Source organism: Dicentrarchus labrax, unplaced genomic scaffold (assembly GCF_905237075.1).
Source record: "Dicentrarchus labrax unplaced genomic scaffold, dlabrax2021, whole genome shotgun sequence".
Taxonomy (NCBI): domain Eukaryota; kingdom Metazoa; phylum Chordata; class Actinopteri; family Moronidae; genus Dicentrarchus; species Dicentrarchus labrax.
The window spans coordinates 5,273,143-5,294,128 of record NW_026136717.1 but is presented as its reverse complement, the minus strand read 5'-3'; the positions used below and the strand labels follow the sequence as shown (position 1 = coordinate 5,294,128).

Below are 20,986 nucleotides of genomic sequence, written 5' to 3'. Positions count from 1 at the left end.
CTCATCAGCAGCAGCAGCAGCCCCGCCTCGCGACGCGAACCGCTGGCTGGTTCACCTCCAACAACGCACAACCCACATCTGTCTGACACACAACAGCGCTGCTGCCGCTCCGTCCGAGCACCGCGGCATGCTCACATTCACACACCGGGACACACGGAGTGGATTTTAACCAGAGAGGGGGGCACTATGTCTGAGGTGCGAAAATTCACAAAGAGGTTAAGCAAACCCGGGACGGCCGCGGAAGTGAGACAGAGCGTGTCGGAGGCTGTGAGGAGCACCGTGGACCTTGTGGTGAGCTGAGCGTTAACGCTGTCTGTGGACCGGCGGCGGTCATTTTAGCTAACAGGGATAATGTAACGTTAACTAACTGGTTAGCCCGCTAACTCCCCTCCCCTCCCCTCCCCTCTCCTCCGTCCTCATTGGGGAGTACAGCTTTTTTTTTTTTCATTCCGGTTTTCTACATTACTACAGCTCTTTCTGGTTCATTCCCACATTTTCTTTTATTTCTCTTTTTCCAGTTTTCATTCACTGCGCTTGTCAACCCCAACGGGAATCTCTTAGCTAACTGAGGCTCTGGTATGTCTCTGAATGCACTGGAACGATTTTACATTGGCAGTGCTACTTATTATGGAGCTATTATATATGTCGCGAATTCAACTCCCATATGTTGCCTTGCTCTCCTAAATTGCCGGCATTACAGAATAGTATGACATTGTCCATAGGAACACATGGTTTTCCAGTCTTGTGCGGCTCCTTTTGTGTGCTGGCGGATGAGGAGCAGTGCCAGTTGGACAGCTGCAGCATGGCTTCCCTGTCCCTGCCTTGGAGCATAGTGTGTGTGTGTGTGTGTGCGCCTCGTTATTTCTCCTGCTGGAGATGGCCACATTGTGCAGAAAAGAAGGCAGTTTATGCATGTCCTTATGATTGATGCATATTGCTAATGACGAGTGTGCAGAGCAAAGGATTTCTTAATGTGCTCCCCTTCTGAATGAACAGCAGTGCTGCCGGTTGATAGTGGTTTGGAGCAGACTGCAATAATGAGGGATTAGGCGCAGTGGATCCTGCTGATACAGCATGTGTGTTTGTATATGTGTGTGTGTGTGTGTGTGTGTGTGTGTGGTGTGTGTGAGAGAGAGAGAGAGAGAGAGAGAGAGAGAGAGAGAGGGAACTTGTTTACCTGTCAGTATGTCAAAGCTGTGACATTTAACATGAAACTTCCAGTGATGTCAATGCAGAGTGACTCTCGCCTGTTCGTGTGTGTTTTATTTTTCCTAAATCCGTCATCCACTTTCTCATTATTTGCCAAAGACAAACTGCTCCTTCGACTCAAAACACAACAGTCATACATCTTTGTTTAGAGAGTGGAGCTGGGTGAGTTTGGATAGGAGATAAACCCTAGTTCCCTTGGGGGCTATGTTTTAGTCTTATGATGATCATCTTGAGGAGTGTGACACAGAGAGGTTATCTACACTGTAATAAATCATGTGATAAAGTTTGTGCTTCGCAGCAGAGGTGGGAGTGTGTGTTTGTGTCTGTAGGCACGTGTGATATGTGTGTTCTGTTGTGTTTCCTCCTGTTGTAGAGTAGAAGGTTTTGGCTGCTCGTTTTATGAAGCAAACAGTTGGCTTGGTAACTGAGAACAAACGCTGTTTTGTGGAGGCTGCGTGGCCCGCGTTCCTCTCACATGGGGATTCCCTCAGGCATGCTGTGACCATGCTTCCTCTGTGGCTGTTTCTGTGTTCATCCTGGACTTCCTCTAGAAAGTCAGTCCCATTGGCTGCCATGCTCTGTGGTTGTAGGTTTTCCAGGGAACAAACAGGTATTACATGTTTCCAGGTAGAAAGTCAAACAAAACTTTCCATAAGGACACAGCAGAGTGCAGAACATGGAAGTGTGTTGTTTTCTAAATGACAGACTATCCCCGGGCCGATTACTTGCTTCATGAGAATCCCATCAGCTGATGTGTCAGTAATTACTGGTCTTCTTGGAGTTCACAGAAAGTCCCTCTGAAAAGTCCACGTGTGTCTGAGTTTACTGCTCTTTGGCATAAAAAGTGGACAATAATAGACCTTTTTCTGACAATGAATGGCAACTATTTTGATAATTGATCAGTTGTAATTTTTCCAGGAGAAAAAAAGGCTCCAGATTTTCAAACAAGAGGATTAGATGCTCTCGATTTCTTTGTCTTATATGATAGCACACTTGTGCTTTTGGACTGTTGGTCGCATTAAAACAAGACATTTGAATACATCCCCTTGGGCTGTGGGGAAATTACAATTTCAGATATTTAATAGACCGAATCGTGAACCAATTAATACAAAAAAAAAGAAGCAGAATAATCAGTGATGAAGTCAGTTGAGTTGTAGCCCGAAGTGGTTCCCAAACTAAGGTGGCACAGACCCACTGCAGGAGGGAGGCACATGACTAGGGGGCTGTATAGAACACAGGTGTAACTAATAACATGAGTGCTGCATTGCATGGTTGGAACAAAGCTAGGGTTAATAGCATTAGTTCCGCCTGTGCTTTTCTTTCCACGACAAGTTTAAAACGGTCCGTGAATCTGAGTCGGGAGTGCTCGGATCCCAGCGAGACTATCGAGATTCAGGTTAGAAAGATCAAAATATAAAGTACACTTTGGACAGATTGTGAATGGGGAAGAACACACATATAATCATACAGTCACTGTCAGTATAACCTAAGAGCCTTGTGTCTTCTGTGTGTTTAAACTGTGTTCTTAATAATGTCATTTCATTAAAATTCTGTTTGGCTCCTTTAGTAGTTAGTGTCCCCAGTGCTGTTTTGTTGCCTGTAAATAAAATGCAATCTAATAATAGGGTCTGTGCACTTGAAACCTGGGGGGGGGGGGTTCTGGGATTCACTCTAGAGCTGAGGTTTTCAAAGTGGGAGATGGGGGTCCTCGGGGGGGTTCAAAACAGTTCCAGGGGAGGCTGAGTGAATGGAAGCGAAAAAATATTACATTAGAATTAGATTAGTTATCAAAAGGAGATAACATAGAACAGCCTAACTGTGTGTGATTGGGTTAAAGAGATAGTTCAGAGATACAGTTGTTTGGGGGAATTTGACTGTTTTTCCCAGAGTCAGAAACTAATAAGTGCCCTAGAACAGACCTCTTATGTGTTTGGTGTAGTCTGAACTTATGTCAAACAGCAATATTAGGCTATTTTGGCACAACTGTTGAATGTCTCTGGGATTAAATAACAAATAACAATAATCATGATCCTGAAGGCATCCAGGAACCAAGAGAAACTAAACAAGTAAACTTTGCTTTTTTCCAAGCTTTGTCTGAGGGGAGGCCCAGAGTCTCAGACTACGAAAACCCCTGCTATAGAGGAATGTACTGCTGACAACGGAAACATGAGCCTCCAAGTGACTGCACACACAACTATGCATGTCAGTGTATAGTCCATAGAAAACTGTCACCCTCTGTAGATTGAGTGTTCCACTGAGTCCGCCGGATATTTCTGTTTTGCCATGCAAGCCTCACTGATGCATCACTGCGCAGTGAACCCGTGCATATAGCGCTATATTTGGTCATTTTTTTGGTGAAGGCTTGAGATAAACTTAAGAATTAAATGCTGCTGTGTATGGTTTAGGGTTAAATGTCCAGTGTGTAACATTTAGGAGGATCTACTGGCAGAAATTGAATATAATATACATAGGCATGTTTTTTTATCAATGTATAATGACCTCAATTTAGGGAATCATGTTTTTGTCACCTTAGATTGAGACCTTTTTTTTTATCTACTGACGCTGTTTGTCATCTTCCATGGACTTCCATGTTCAACCAGCATGTTTCTGCAGTAGCCCAGAACGGACAAACCAAACACTGGCTGTACATGGGGCCTTTCACATTTTTCGACACTGGTCCTTTAAAAAATCTGGTATAATTATATAAAAAATGCATTGTCACAAAGTTGCATGGCTGTTTTTATTGTTAAAAGCTGTCATTTTCATTGAACAGCAACACACTTCTTTTCAGTTGTTTACTAGGAACTACGTAATAGGAATGCAAAGTTAAACCAGTGAACTATAAGCTTAGTTGAAAAGCAAAAGGCTCTAGTTATACATTAATAGTTTTATGTCGTAGACAGGGAGTAATACAAGGATAAAAGAGACGAGCTCGACTCCTTTTCTTCTGTCTGTGTGTCTGTGCTGCTCATGTACACACAGATTGAAGCACTTACAGTGGGGGGTCAGCTGTGGGACAGTGGAACTGCTTCGTACTGTATGGGACTTGCATGTCAGTGTATGTGTGTGTGTGTGTGTGTGTCATCCATTGTGCATAAGTGTAAGCTTCCTGAGCCAACGTGATAAAATCCACCTGGTCGCGTTGTAGTCGTGAGCGCGGCCTCACATCTGCTGAACCGTAATGGGACACAGACATCTGGAAATGCACCCTCGCTAATATTATCATCATCACCATGGTCCCCTGGAGGCAGTGGTGCTTTGTACTTTTGTAGTGATTGGTGTTCTCCTTCCAGGTTGATAGCTCAGTGGAGAAAGTGTGGGACCTAACCGGAGATTGTGTCTTGATTGCTTGCGTCATATAGTTACACCCAAGTGTTAGGCCACGTCCTTTAGTGTTTAAGCATCTCTGCCCATTTCTCAATCAGCAAGGCTGTGGCTTGACAGCTGCCTGCTTGTGATTCTTCAGCTTCTTTCCTCTTCTCTGAAAGCAGAACTCTCTCTCTCTCTCTCTCTCTCTCTGTATGTCTTTCCATCTCTCCCCTCCCTCCCTCCTCCCCTCTCTGCCTCTGTAACATGATCGGCGTTGAGCCACAGTGCGCTGCCGAACGGTTGCTCTCTGAGTTGCAGCGCTGCGGTCGAGCTCGTTGCACATGACAGGAAACAGGGCTGCTGCTTCGGGTGCAGGGGCGGCACGGTCATGTGTAAATGCTTTCAACAGACTTGTAGGTGTCGTTGAGCTCTGCTGCGCGCTCAGGTTGCTGGTTGTCCGCTGAGCACCCGGTCTAGGTGTTCAAAGTTAACAAAGAGGAATTGGCAGATAGTAAATTTCACATTTCACAAGTATCATTAGGGTTAGGAAGTTTTTATTTAGATTAGGGGTTTAGAAAAAAAAAGCCAAACGCAGCGTTCATGTGGACAACCGAGAAAGTCGGGGGTCTGGTGGAAAAATCTGCAGAGAACATGTACGTGTAACCAGCTTATTTCACAGGCCAAATTATTGGTTAGAGAACATGGAATGGGAGAACTTTCTTTCCTTTATTGGCTTGTGCACAGATACATTCAAGAAGGAGATTTTTAACCCCTTAAAACTCACTGAACCCTCTCTGTGTAGCCAAGCATTGTTCAAACCCACAGACCTGTATTTAAAATTCTAGTGGAGATCCAACATTTCCCAAGAGAATGTACATGTGATACTATCAGACAGTGTGGAATTTAATCCTTTTTCCAACTTTAAGGCTGCTTAAACCTCTGAAAACTTGGTTCAAATCCAAATATTCCTCTATAACATTAAAGATTTATGCATAAATAACAACAGTCAACGTTAAAGTTCAGAAGAAAATTATAATCTAAGTATCCCATATGAGATAAAAAAAAACTGTTCAAACTTGTGTGTTCATGAAGATCCCTGTCGCACACAGTAAGAAGATGATAGAGAAAATATGTTGTCAGGGCCTTTAACTATAAGCTGCATATCTCAAAAATACAAACAGTAAACAGTAAACATGCTGTGATAATTTTCAAGGGGAGAATGGCTTGCAGAAGGGAAAAAGCAGCAGCTAAACTGCTGCATAACTTTATTACCGGCCTGCTCCCTCTGCCCCCTCCAACATTGGCATAATAGGAAAACGAAGCTCTGCATCTCAGCTGCACGACTCTTAAATGGAAATATGACTCAATCATACACTCCCAGCTGCAGTCAGGGTTTTTAGAGTCCTTCTCCCCGCCGTGTTTGTTCCCTAAAGCAGCATGTCGGCTGCCCCGCATGTTTTGCTTACATACTGAGCGGCTCAGCAATGTGGCACAGAAGCTGATCAGATCCATACAGTCTGATTTCCTCTGCTTGAGTGTCGCTCAGCCAAGGCTTATTGGCTAAGCTATTCATCATCACCGTCTTCACCGCTTAGCTTGAGCTTAAAGTGGCACTTTCCTGGAATTAATTCTGAGTCTTTCCAAGTGGTTTGTACTTGTGATCACATCTTGACCTAGTTGTGCAAGGCAAGGTTTGAGCCTGTATGCCTCTTTAAGACATAAAAATTTCATATCATTCACTTCCCCATGAAACCCGAAACAGGAAGTTATGATCTTTAGCTAGAACTGCCATGTGGCATGTGAAGTATTTCTTGTGTTTTGTTTCATTATTACATATTTCTCTTTGCAAGCATGTGACCTTTAATTGACCGCACATAACCATCAAGTCAAATATCATAATTCCATTGCTGTTTTGTCTCACCTTTCTTGCCCTCCCTGTCTTTGCTGTTTGTTGTCAGTTGCTTCCTTTTTGTCATCTTTTGTCTTTTTTTTTTCATCCACCCACAATTCTCTGAGCAACTGTTTCCCTGCACCGTGACAGTCCTCTGAACTTTGTGGTTGTCTCTCTGATCTCTTGTGGCTCTGCCTTTGCATGGGTGGTTCTGGGGGTGAGCCCTTGTTAAATGGCCTCAAATAGCAAAGACATGTGGAGCCTGCCAGAGCTGCAGTAAAGGCACAGTTATCACAACGTGAGATCAAAAAGAAGTTAGTTTATTTGAAGCTACATGTATCTGTTCTGTCCCTTTTCCCCTCTCAGGAGCAGCCAAAGATCATCGAACCACTGGACTACGAGGCTGTGGTGTTTCAGAGAAAGGCCCAGATCCACAGCGACCCCCACCGAGACCTGCTGCTCTGCCCTGTCGACGATGTCTCGGTGAGTCCCCCTCATCCTTTCCCACCATGTCCTGTGGCGACTGGCTCTCACCCAGGTCACCTACCCTCATAGAAGTCACCACTTATTAAGAACTTCAGTTGAAATTGTAATTGTGATCAATATATGTACTTAGCTGGACATTTTACTGTATAAAAGTCAACTCTCTGGTGTAAAAACTATGCAGTGGTGTTTATAAATGACCTCATGTCTTTGGTTTCATATTGTGTTGACAAATTTGGTGATACCGATATCAGCAATAAACTAATAATAATGACGATATATCAGCCAGAAACACCCGACCTCTCATGTTTAAGGCCCCAAAGCATGAACATCCCTTAAAGCTATAATAGGTAACATTTCCACATTACAATGTCTAAAAATGCTAGATATTCTTACATTATCCCAAAATATTTCAAACAATGTGCAAACCCAGAGAATTCAGTCATTTTATTCTATTAATGGTGCCTTTCACTGGTCGCCTTTCAATGGCGCCATATCCCCTTTGCACAGTGTTCTGGTTGTCATAAAGTGACTCTTCATGCAGTTTTAAGCCACATTTTTATAATACACTTTTAAGATGTTGGTGGTTTTTTACTATATATTTTACCCAGATGAAGGATTTTAGTCATCGAACATCTGGATGTTAAGTTATCAGAGAAACAAGCTGAGCTAACGTTAGCAGCAGCTCAGCTCGCAGCCCCTCCAGGACGTCCTCTGTCTGCCGATCAGATTTTTATGGTGGAACTGGTTTTAAGTAACGGGTCTATTCGTTTTGGAGAGGAGACCTCTGCAGATAATTTCACTCCCGGTAGAAACCTCCTGAACAACGAAGGAACCCTAACCGTGAGAATCTGACTGCAGCAATGGTGGTGAAGACAACAACTTCCATGATCCCACTCTACTTCACAATGTCATCAAACTATTGTTATTTTGATGTGAAAGCCCCCCTAGTGCCAGAATTTACATACTGTAAGTTTAAAGGACTAACCAGTTTTCCAATAACATGATTTGAGTTTTGACCATCATTTTCATTGGTTACAATAACATTATACCCAGCGAAGAAGGGTCTGGGAGAGCTGTTACATAGCTAAAAGCAGGTCAAATGAAGCAGTCCAATGATCAGACAGCTTCTCAATAAATCTGACCTGACCTCTGGGTTCTACATATTCCCCGACATTACAGGTGTTCTCCCTCTCGGTTTTATACCCGGTTTGGAGTTGGCTTGTTTACAGCCTGTCTGATTGTCTGACAGCTTGTATTTCTTGCACTGCACTGCGACCTCAGCCATTACTTTGGAAAGTACAGCGTTGTCATAACAAATACAAAAATAAGGCCCAAGTTGCAATAAACTGAATATATCCTTTAGATTACTCATATAAAAATCAACATTCTGTGTCTGTTTTCTCTCGCAAATTTATTTGGACTATGAATCATTGCTGGATCCAAACTCTTGCATGTACCTCGTGCATCACTAAACCCATCTGCAGCCTGTGAAAACAGAAAACACACACCTGTGCTGCCATCTCCACAGTAAGCAGCCAAATCAGCAGTTTTTCTTCCTGCAAAACTGTCTGAGTTAAACGGGAACAAAGAGCGGTAAAATATCAGTTTTTAAGGAAAGGTTTCCCATCATTAATCACTGTTCATACCCAGCACACCAGGCTCAGTTATTTACGGGTCACTCAGAGAGGCCCAGTCAAATCCAATCTAGCCAGGTACCTCTGCTCTGTATTTATTGGCGCTGCCTCAAACACATGTGGTTTTGTTTAGAGACACTCTTTTGACACTCATCTGTTTCTTTGTATCTGCGCCTTCTGTTTTCTCTCTTGGCCTGATGTTTGTGGTTTCCTGCCATGCTACTATTTCATCAGAAGATAAAGAACTGTCATTAGCAACTTTTCATGTATACATGTTTGTTTTTTGCTCGTCTGTGTGCGTGCATGCGTGTGTGTGTGTGTGTGTGTGTGTGTGTGTGTGTGTGTGTGTGTGTGTGTGGGAGTCGCAGATCGCCCGGCAGAGGAGGACTGTTGTTCCCTCTGTGCCTCAGAATGCCGAGCGGGAGGCCAGGAGTCTGTTTGCCAAAGAGGTACTATAACCCAGCGGCCCCATGTGTATGACTTGGCCACACAGCACATTCGTAGCAATGACGTCCAGCCCTTTCTAAAAACAAAAAAAGAGTGAACAAATTTCAAGCTAAGGTATTCATATTTGACATTAAATCTTCCCAGTAATTTGACTTTTACTCCCTTTTTATTAATTAGAATCTGCTCAATAACAAACAGACATTAAATGCAGTCAGTAAAACTCTAAATTAACGAGCATAAAAGATGATTTCTTGATGACTTCACATGAGCGTTTGTGACATTTGAGCCAAAAGTGGTCACTCGAAGCTCATAAAGAAACACAGAATGCACAGGCCAGTGGTAAACACATGCTGCACTGATGATATATTGTATTAGCAATGAAAAGCAGACTCTTCTGGCATGCTGTGGATATACTCTGCTGCTCGGCCAGGCTCAGGATCTGTATTCCAAAGCCAGCTCTCATGACTATGATACAGCATGGAAACAACTGTCGGAGGGATTGTTAAAACAGACCCAGGCTCACTCAGCATCTATTGAACAAAGATCCTTTCAGCTGGTTTAATTGAGAATTTCTGCTTGCTGTTTCACACTGAATAAAAAGTAATATGTACAATGAAAACCATCTTGAGTGATACCCAGTAGAAATAACTACAGGGGCAAAGGCTTCTCCTGCTACTTTGCAGGCTTACTTTGAGTTCATAAATGAACAATATATGGAGTTTTCTCCCCAGAAAAGGGAACCGAGCACTCTGTCCTCTGTGAGTCACCATCAGGCTTAGTTGGTCACTTTTCTAATATGGCATGCTTGTTATATTTGAGTGTGTCTGCTTCCCCTAATCCAGCTCTCTTGTGTTGACCTGTTTGGCAGTGCATCAAGACGTACAACACCGACTGGCATGTAATCAACTACAAATACGAAGCTTACTCGGGTGACTTCCGCATGTTGCCAAGGTAAGGAACGGACATAAATCAGAAACACAGTGTGGATATGTGGAACATGTAGAGTTAGGGATCAGAGTTCTTAACTGCCAAATATGTAACATGTACAAGAGATTTACTGTGCTCACATGGGTCGGCTCTGCTGTGATGACGACATGCAACAAATCAGTGTTCCTGTGTACTAATGCAGCTCCAGTGCTTCAGCAGAAAAGAGGAAATACCGCATACAAAATTGAAATTACTGCAGAGTTCAGCCAGACTCCCATCTACAGCACAACAGGTGCAGCCCAGATGTTTTGAATTCATATAAATATGAATGGTGATAAAGCTTCCTTCCTTATTGTTTTTTATCACCGCAACCCCCACTTGAACCATGAATTGGAGTGAACAAGACATGTGTAACATCATGCGCCAAATATCATAAAAATTCCAGAATAATATAATAAGGTAAGAGATGAGGTGGCACATGATTTACTGACCAAAGGAGGACATACATAGCAAAAGAGGGAGTGCAAAATGTGTAGATCAGGCAGTGATGGGTTGCATGCTTTACAAAGGCGTAGAGAGATAGCAAACCTCACCACAGGGGAAGTACAGTAGGTGGGTGGAGGGGTGGGGGGGTATTTATTGAAGACTACTGACCCCTATCTCACCGTCTTTTCATAGCAAAGGCCTGAAGACAGACAAGCTGCCGGCTCATGTGTTCGAGATCGATGAAGACGCCAAAGACGAGGTGAGTAGAGGGGCCTTAGATCACAGACATCGATCACTGCAGTGAGGATGAGTGGTCTGCTATTGACCTACTGGGCCCTTTATGGACAACCATGCATATATACGCACAGCTTTTAGCGCTGCGCTATAAATCCTGCTTGGAAATTAAAGTGATCCCTTTAATCTTTTTCAATCATGGAGATAAGAACACAAATTTGGCTCATTCAACATGAAAATACAAGCAAAGAGAGCAGCGGTGCATTCCCAGCGTGGACATGTCTGGCACTGAACTGGTAACTGTGCTGGAAGATTTCCATGTGACTTATGGTCTGTCAGTACTGTAGTCCACCCAGCAGTGTGACCCCCTTATAGACTGAGCGCGAGGCAGCAAGACCAGCAGCAGCTTTACATACGTCCTATAAATAGCCCCCATCGATCCTCCTCCCCCTACCCTCGGGCCGGATGCGGACAAACTTAGAGAGAGTAAGGGTTTAATTGAAGAGACATAAATGCTGCTGTGCTGCCGGGACAAGGGGGTGGGGCGGCTCTATTACTTCTGGAAACAGGCCCGTGCTACTGTTACATTACCTCTGTGTTATCTTTTCTGGCTGTCTTGGCAGTCTAGGAGCAAGAATATTAGAGAACAAAAAGAGAAAACACATGGACATTATGCAGTTATGATAAGGAAAATAATCTTATTTCTTTCATATTTGCTTGTATAAATGTTTGTTTTCTATGTCCTTTGTATAACCTTTCATATCCACTGGGACATAATAAATCAATAATAATAATTCAGGGAAATTATAGGCATTAGCTGACAATGCTACCATTTTTCAGATGAGGTAGGGTGTGGCGAGGTGTGTATGCAGGGTGGCCACTGTCAATTGCTGTACGTCTGAGGAAAGTACGGACGCAAATAAGCTGCGGGAGGATAACAGCCGGCCAATTAGATTACAGGACAGTGCTGGAGAGAAGGGGGGGGGCGTGACGCTGCAGAGGACAAAACGCCACTTCAACATGATTAGACTCATCTCAGCTGTGCACACACGCCTCAACCTTTTTCACTCAATGTCATGATATGTGTGTCATGTTTCAGGCTTACATTAAGTTAATTAGGCCTCCTCGTACTGTGAATTCCTCCAAGTGGCCGGGTGCATTACTCCCGAGAGAGTGCGTTGTGTGTGCGTACAACAGACCATTCCCTTGTGATGAGTGTTTGTGTTTTCTGTGGTGCTGATGAACAGTCCCATGATAGTTATGAGGTGGAAAGGCTGCACTGAGGGGACTGAGGCTGAATTATGATGGGAGAATTATGGGAAACCAGAACCAACCAGAAATTCTCATCGCAGCTGTGATCAGTGAACTTTTCTTGCAACCAGCTTCTTGTCAAAAAAATGTAAATGTTTCATTCAGATAAGGCACTAAATATTGTAAATCACATCAAGAACCTTAAGCTGTTGAAACTGTATACCGTCTGCAAGTACAGTGAATATTATGCTGCCAGAAGCATTAACCTGAATTCACCTGCATAATAATGTGCAAACGTCTTGATTGATTTCCTGTGCTTGTGTTTGTTGTCTGTCAGGACTCGGCATCGCTGTGCTCCCAGAGGGGAGGCATCATGAAGCAGGGCTGGCTTCAGAAAGCCAACATCAACAGCAGCCTGTCTGTCTCCATGAGGGTGAGTCACCACCAGACCCTCCTGTCTGTTATTCGTACAACATAACAGCAACAAATGGAACAACAACAGCAAAAACTGTAGGGTTCACAGGAGAGCAAGAGAGACGTGGCAGCTCTTTGTTCTCCTTCAACCTGTCATCTTCTGCATTGTTCTATCCCATCATACTGTACTGTATATTATAATCAAGACTTTATGCATCTACAGCCTCTACAGCTAAACTAACATTAGCATTTACATCTGTAAACTATAATAGCAGCGATATTATAGCACAAAATGCTTTATAAAGTAGAATAAATCAAATACCAGTAATAGTAAAGCAGTGTTGTAAGTTTGATATGGAAAGAGGCATAAACATAACTGACAGAAGGGTGGTCAAATCACCTACAGTAGTAAAAGATCAATACATGAAATAATGTCTGGCAGTGGAGCATCTGCAGCATCTCCCCTTTAATCAGGAATTTGAATCATGTTAGCAGAGCAATTTAAAGCTCCTACAACAGGGCTCCAGACTAACTTATTGCATCGGTTGCACTGGTGCGCCTAACTTTTTTTTTTAGGTGCACCAGCACAAAATATAGGTGCACCCAAATCTTTCATTGCTTTGCCTTTAACGCCATAAGGTCACCTTTTTATCGCTCTCCATAACTTTCATATAATGTGAATGATTTTTAAACAAGAATAAGTTGTAGAGAAATACTTGTCTTTATTTGAAGCACTATTATATATAAAAAGAAAAATAAAGTGTTTAAAGTGCTTCACTGAACTGAAATTGAACATTTCAAACTCAAACATTTCAAGTAAAGTAATTATTAATGATAATAATAATGATTACTACTACCTGCCGCTGAAATGCAGCTGGGAGAGGGGCCACTTTCTCTACACACACTTGTCACGGCGTATCGTGTGTGTTTTTTAGACATGTTATTTTTTTTTTAAGTTTCGATACGCAGCGTCAGGTGCACCAGTGCGACCTAGAAAAATTATTAGTCGCACTCTTAAAAATTTTGGTCGCATGTGCGACCAAATTGGTCGCACTCTGGAGCCCTGAGTAAGGAACTTTCATTTTGTGTTAGTTTTGGCAGCCCATGTGGAAAAAAACACCTCGTTTTATTGATTTCAACGGGAATCTGACTGAATCTGACCCGGTGGCAGGCATTAAGAATAACTGTATAAAAATTGCCAATGTTCTCGCTGATGTTCTGAGGCTGAGGCATCAATATTAAACTGATAATGTTTAATAACAAAACTAATTTTAGTATGTTTAAATTTAGGCAATGTCATATGCATTTCTCTGTTTATGAGTTATTTATAAACTGTTAGATATGAAACTCTCTGACTTAACTTTGCCGTGAATTGCAGGTGTTCAAAAGGAGGTACTTCTACTTGTCTCAGCTCCCTGACGGCTCCTACATACTCAACTCCTACAAGGATGAGAAGAACTGCAAGGATACCAAAGGATCCATCTACCTGGACTCATGCATAGACGTTGTTCAGGTATACAGAGCTGGAAAAAAAACAAGAAAACATCAAAAGCACAGTTGAGAATACTGCAGTAGCAGCAGCAACTTTTTTTGCACCAATTGTTGGTGTTTCTTTGTGCCCACTGCAAGCTTTCTGTTCTTGGCACAAGCTCTCACCCACGTGAAAGCCAGTGTGCTTCCTAGTCTCGCCACGCTCCAGGGGCTTTTTAGCCGCTTTGATTGGATAGATTTACCGCATTCCACTGACTCAGGCTGAAAAGTCCGGTTCTAGCAGATTATGAGGGGCTGCTGCCATTGGCCCATGGCACAGGCTGGTACCTCATTCAAGTTCTGCACTGGCCGCACAAGCTGCCAGGAAGCTTTCAGGCAGATGAACATATTCGGAAGATGAGTGAGGAAGAGTGAGGAGACTCATTCCAGCGAGTTGGTTTGATTCGGAAGCTCTTGGAGTATGGTGTGTTTGACATGTGCAGCCTGTTTTGCGCCAGACAGCAGTGTTTATGTAACTTTCATAGAAAAATGATCCAATGTAAGAACAATCTTTAGTGAGGACCTTGTCTGTGTGAATCCGTCTGAAGCACTGTGTAAGCAAAAAACAAATTATACATTGGCTAAATTATATTAACCTCAAAAGGAAATCCTGTTGTGTTGCTCCAAACTATTACACTCCTCTTATAGGCTAGAATATAGGCTGATCTTTTAAATGCTTTGTTTGGTGAAAAAGTTCAAACAAAATGTATATATATGTATACATATACGATAACTCTGCTGCCCTCAGAGCCCTAAGATGCGGCGTAATGGCTTCGAGCTGAAGATGCAGGACCGCTACAGCCACTTCCTGGCCGCGGACAGCGAAGCAGAGATGGAGGAGTGGGTGGTCACCCTGAAACAGGCTCTGCAGAGCACCACTGAGGCCAGCCAGGACAGAAGGAACGGTGCAGAGACACTGGACTGTGCCCTGGGTGAGTTATACTGCACCAAACAGACTTAGGATGCACGCTTGCCTAGATCATCTTTCAGCCTGACTGAAAGGTTGCTGTGCATTCATCGTCCATTTTGCTATCATAATAGTAATAGCATGTTAGAGCATAATCTCTGAGCCTGTTTTAGTGGTGGTTAGGGTTACAGTAATCCCTCTCCCTGGCGGTGGAAGGAGTCCAAAACTCCCCTGAATTCAAGTCTGAGCCCTGTGTTATGACATTTTAATGGCTTCCATATTACAGTGAAATACAAGGAATAAATAGGCTTAACACTCTACCTGTAGCTGCTGCCAGTAGAGGGATAGAAGTCATATGCTTGAACATCAGCTATACATTTTTCTAAAAGATGTTCAGCCGTGCAGGTAGAGATCAACCAAAGCTCAGGAGTCTGAAGACTGGTTTCAGCTGTTACAATTGTTCATTTTCGCTCTTTAGTTTCACTCCCAAATTCTCTTAAGTGTGTGTTTCTTCAGGGGGCAATTGTTGAACTCATTGCTTGGCCCAAGCTGTGAAAGAACGCCAGCAGTTTTAGGTTTGTCTTGCCAGCATCTGTGGGCCCCCTTTTTTTCTTATATAATAACATATATTCTCTGCAGAATGTTCTGGTGAAACCTAATAGGCCTAGCTTGATCACAGATCTCCAAGATGCTGATGAGCGGGTGGGAGGCCGTCCAGAAAGATGGAAGAGTTCATCATGTGTCACCCGGGAGTCAGCAGAATAGTGAATGGCCCCTTTTTTAATTTGGCCGGTAGCATGTAAGATATTAGTGTAGCTTAGACAGGGGAGTCATTAAGCAAACACTGAGTGAGCAGAGCTTTATTGGACCTTATTTGCAATAGCGTGCATTCTGATGACCTTCTATTCATGAATGATCACTGTCCTGTTCAATCAGATGACGATACTACCAGCCAAGGTAAAGGGGAGAGCCTGCTGGAGAGCCTGGGGAGGAGCTTACACCCTGAACTTTTGAAGGTATGAAACATGGATGGATTGTTAAATGATTAATTCAGATGGATTGGCTGAGTTAGTGAGAAATAGATACACAGAAACATTTAAGAATTTACATTTCACATGTAATATTTCTTGTATTTGACATGGTAGTTGTCTGCATCCCTTGTGGACAGGTTTATTAATGTAATTATTATTTATTTGTAGGATTTCTTGTTCTCTGATTCTGATGAAAGTCCTTATAACAGAAGAATGTATTGACAGCAGAAGAAGAAATTTCTCATCTCAAAAATTATTCTGATCTTCTGTACCAGACCACGTTTATATTTATTAAGTTAATAAATGTGTACATGATTGAGGAGCTGTAGAAGAGCAGCTCTTTTGTTGGACTCTCTGTATTTGAATCAGTCTTTTAAGCGCTGAGAGCAGTGGTGTTTATTCCACAGCGGCACAGTGCCGTTTTAATATGTCTATAAAGCCAGAGCTGCACTCAGACAACAAAGCCCTCTGTGCTCTGTGCTGCTGTTTCACTGTGTTTGCTCTGGGCCACTTCAGCACAGCTTTTCCCTCTCCACGCAAAAAGATCACTTGAGTTTATCTGCAGGCTGGTCACAGCGAGAGCAGAAAGAAGGGGAGGAGAAGTGGGGAGGGAGATGGATTAGGGCTCTTACCGTGACCCAGGGGTTTGATTTGTTCGTCTCCATTAGATGCCCCTTCTTTCTCCTTCTGTCTGCTTGTCTCCTTCTCTGTCTTACTCTGTCTGTTTACTGGCAGAGAAAACGAGGCAAAACAAAAAAGGCAACCCAGACTGTGTAGGCCCCTTATTGTTTGTTTTTAAACCAGTTTCTATTATCCGATTTCTCTAAAATGACCCGACGTACAGTCTTACAGTCACACACGTGCATGTATGTTGATACACTGATAAATTGTTAAATAATGATAAGACATTATGTGGCCCTATAATTTCGACAATAGAGTGGTAATATAAGAAGCATGATAAAATAAAAACTAAAAGGTATCCAACAATTAAAATTGTATTTACGTTATTAAATAAATTACATTTTAATTTAAATTCCATTCTTCCACTGCGTGTGTGTGTGTGTGTGTGTGTGTGTGTGTGTGTGTGTGTGTGTGTGTGTGTGTGTGTGTGTGTGTGTGTAGTATGCCAGGGAGACGGACCAGCTCAATAAGATCAACAGGAATGAAGGCAGACAAAAGCTTTTCTCTCTGGATCCTGAGACACAGGTAGCAAGATGCTTCTTTTAACACATGGTTGTCTTATGATTTATTTATTTCACTATTGATTCAGACTGTTTGATCTCTCCTCCCCTTTCCACCATTTACACTTTTCCCTTCGTCCTCTCTCCTCTCCACGGGTTCAATCTTCCTCTTCTTTCTGTCTTGTTTTTATCTCCCCCCTCCTGTCTGATATCCAGAGGCTGGACTTCTCAGGCATCGAGCCAGATGTGAAGCCATTTGAGGAGCGCTTTGGCCGCCGCATCGTGGTCAGCTGCCACGACCTGACCTTCAGTCTCCAGGGCTGCGTTAGTGAGAAGGGTGACGGCGTCCTCACTAACGTACGTCAGCACCTTGCTTCCACAGAAAGCATTCAGTTCATATTCAGCTCATATGACTCTACCACCTTTACTATTTTCTATGCTATCATGTACTGCTAAACTTTTCCAAGTCAATTAGATGACCAAATATGAAAAATGAATTAAAAAGTTTTAAAAAGTTATATAACCAGTGAAAATACCTCTTTAGTGATTTTGTCTTTATGCACTTAAGCGTATCTAATCACAACACTGTTTTCCTTTTCACACTGCACAACTTCACCACCGTCCTCACCCTCTGCAGCGCTGCCCCAGATAACACACCTTCATAATTCATGTTGGACTGTCTGGAGGCAAACCAAGTAACCAGGACAAAAGTGGGCAACACAACTAGATATTGATGCTTACTCAATTAGTTCAGTATAAAATGAGTTTTAAAACAACAATTCCACGCACTGTTTTTTTTTATTTAAGCTGGAAGCACCTGAGCTTTAAATCCCGTTGCTCCAAATAAACAAGGACTTAAGGTTATGCAAGCAGTCAGTCTGATGAATGTGGAAATGTCCTCAATGTGATATCAGTGAGGTGCTCCTGGTAGCATGAGGCAGCAGTCTAGAGCGCGCGTGAGCACCGCCTCTGTCAGAGTGGATTGCCATGGTCATAAAACATTGAGTTAGACGTCCTCCATGCATTAGTGGGGCTGGTAGGAGAATTGAACTGACTCATAGTCGCGGTTTGGAAGGAGCACACTCTCTCTCTCTGCCTCCCCTTCTTCCTCCCCTCCTCTTTTCCTTCCACAGTCTCTGATAGGTTTAATGTTTATTGGATGGAGCGAGATTTGTCCATCATGCGGGAACCATTAATTCTGGCATAACTGCACTTAGTCATTCAAAAATGTGTGGGTGGCACTTCTCTAGAGCCAACATTTGCTTCCAAATTGATATACAGAAAGCCAATATTTTTATAATGTTTACACAATATTTATTCTTGCATATGTAGGTTAGTTTACTCTAATATAACAATTTCTAAAAGTGGAAAAAATGTATAACTTTTATTGTTGCAGATTGAATAACATGGCAGATTAATTAACTCTTTGCCAGCTTCTGAGGCAAGTTTTATCTGAGAGACAATGGATGAGAGCAGGCACTTTCTGTCTTCAGAATGACCATGCCCAAACATAATTCATCTTATTTTAGGCTTTTAAATTGGCAAAGACCTCATAGTCAACTTAGAGGGGCTGCTGGGCGGCTGGGGTAGGACTGAAGCGTGACATTCTTTCTGTGGCATATTACATACACATTTGTTTATGTAAAAAAAAACATAGGATACTAAAACGAGTTTTTGTTTTCTGTAGTTTCAATTGATTTTTGCACTATATCTAACTCACATATCACAACTCTTCATTTGACTTGTGAAATGTCTCACTGGTATCAGTTGCTGTGCTAACTAACTTAACTAGTAAATCAAGCCAGGCACATTAGTGATGTATTCAAAAGCCCTTTAAATATCTCTCTGCCAAACCCCAGGTGGAGCCATTCTTCATCAGCCTCGCTCTCTTCGACGTCTCCAAGAGCTGCAAAATCTCGGCCGACTTCCACGTCGACCTCAACCCGCCCTGCGTCAGGGAGATGCTAACCGACGCCTCGGGCCAGCTCTCCCCTTCATCGGACTCAGACGGTGGAGGAGGAGGAGGAGGAGGAGGAGTCCGGGAGGGGGGAGGGGGAGGTGGAGTCATGGTGAACGGAGACTCGGGGAAAGGGAACGGCCTGCCTGTTCTTCAGAGGGTGTCGGAGGCTCTGCTGCGCTTCCCTACACAGGTAGACACTTGACTGTATTTAGACAGCTGTTTGATTGAGGAAGTGACTCTATCTGACTCACTGATTAGCCTATCAGAAGCGGGTGTGAAGCCTGAATCATTGCTGAGTCATTTGTACAGATCAAGGTGTGAAAAGTGTGTTCCATTTTTTTGTGTCAGTGAAGAAAACAGAATATCATGACTAAAAGTACTGATTTATATTCATGATGCCAATGAGGGAAGTTTCTAGGATTGTTTAGGTTGATGCTATTCAATTACAAAATAAATTCACATGGACTCTGAAGCTTGCTTATTAGACAGAGTTTTGGCAGCCCTGTCATCCTGTTGGCTTTGAGGTTTTGCTGATGTAGGTTTTACTAATGTGAAACTGATTCTTAATTTTTGTGAGCCGCTCTTTTCTCTGATGTTCGTAGCAAATAGGCCACACGAAGAACTGGCTGAAAATGAGCACGTGGTTTGCTCTTCCTCAGTGTCTATACCTATTGTCTTTGTAGCTGTTCATCTTAATGTTTTGGGGTTGTTTCTTGTAGCAGCTTAAGGTTCTTTATAACATTAATTAAAGTAGATAAAGCAGTCACAAGTAAAGACATACAAAAGAGAAACCATTAATCTAAAGCAAACAGTGTAAAAACATATATAGTCTATCTCCGTGTCCATCCAAAGACTGAGATGAATTGACTACTTAAAACTTATTTACTGTATGTTGTTCAAACAGGAAGCCCCTCTGTGTGCTGTGTCCTCAGTAGACCTTTCAGTACTGAAGTCTTCTGAAACAGGGTCTTAAAAATTCTTTTGCCACATCATAAATTGCATTTAAGTTGCATTTTTTTGTCTCGTTATAAATATGTCAAAACCGACATGTAACTAATACCGATTCACCTTCATATCCTTTGTACTTTTTTGGCATTATGGATGTAAAATAAGTCTTAAGTCTTCTTTTATGTCCGTAACATAGCTCAGCATTCTCACGCTGGCTGCAGCTGGCCTGGGTGGGACAAGAGAAGATAGATTCCCTGCTCCCCCTTTACGTCAGTGGTCTCTATTGGAGTGATGGAGCTCTTTATATAATCCAAATACACGATAATAGTACTTTTCATATTGATTCCTCCCTTTTAATCCAAGTGCTGTGCTTTCAATTTTCATTCCATTGTAGTACTTCCAGATGACAATGCTTTTGGTCCATGTCCAGTCTTTAAAAACTTTGAAAGGATCCACAGGAGACCTCAGTTCAGCTCATTCAGCCAGCATTTGCAAGTGATTTCACTCTCCCTTTGGTGTGCCAACTTTCTGATATCAGCTCAGTGTTTGGTAAAGTCAGCTTTATGTCTTGTCACTTCTCTCTATTTCAAGAGTTTATTTAGGAAAGAGTAATACCTGTGTGTGAGTGTTACTCTTGGCTCAGGGAAAGTCCTGCAGGTGCTGTGAGATCAGCTCACGCACACGCACGCAAGCACACACACACACACACACACACACACACACACACACACAAGTCTGTTCCTCACCTCTGGCTACTTGGCCCATTAATGTGATTAACTCACTCAGCAAGACTGGTGCCTGTTGTAAATTAGCAGCAGTTAGGTTACAAAACGTACTCAGATACTCATTTTCCATTTGCATGACAAGAGGCACGACTGGGCTATCATGGAAACAGATTGAAAACACAAACAACTTAATGGGCAGAGGATCAATAGGGGAGGCTCACGAGTATTCAGAGCAGTATTCCTAATAGAGAATGCTGCGACCAGTAGCAGGACACACTGTCATACAAAAGGAAAGCCACGGACATAAAATATAAGAACAGTTCCAAGCTTCTGTATGTCTACTTTATGGATTTAATGTTACGTTCTGCCAACCGACATCTGTGAAAGTTCTGCACCAGCAGAACGCACACACATAC

At 42.7% G+C, this 20,986-nt stretch overlaps 1 protein-coding gene across 4 annotated transcripts in view; it reads left to right on the top strand.

Annotated features, from left to right (window-relative positions):
- The window catches only part of dock11 (dedicator of cytokinesis 11), a 67,507-nt gene continuing 46,521 nt past the window's right edge, over window positions 1–20,986 (top strand). For 3 of the 4 annotated variants that reach the window (XM_051428665.1, XM_051428664.1, XM_051428663.1), the window contains exons 1-12: window positions 8–291; window positions 6,776–6,893; window positions 8,890–8,978; window positions 9,845–9,927; window positions 10,582–10,648; window positions 12,212–12,307; window positions 13,667–13,801; window positions 14,567–14,750; window positions 15,662–15,741; window positions 16,879–16,962; window positions 17,154–17,294; window positions 18,797–19,087. In XM_051428665.1, coding sequence (XP_051284625.1) covers window positions 187–291; window positions 6,776–6,893; window positions 8,890–8,978; window positions 9,845–9,927; window positions 10,582–10,648; window positions 12,212–12,307; window positions 13,667–13,801; window positions 14,567–14,750; window positions 15,662–15,741; window positions 16,879–16,962; window positions 17,154–17,294; window positions 18,797–19,087 — 1,473 coding nt within the window. In that variant the 5' untranslated portion in view covers window positions 8–186. Of the gene's footprint in view, window positions 292–6,775; window positions 6,894–8,889; window positions 8,979–9,844; window positions 9,928–10,581; window positions 10,649–12,211; window positions 12,308–13,666; window positions 13,802–14,566; window positions 14,751–15,661; window positions 15,742–16,878; window positions 16,963–17,153; window positions 17,295–18,796; window positions 19,088–20,986 lie in introns of all 4 variants that reach the window. The other variant, XM_051428666.1, reaches the window with a different exon arrangement.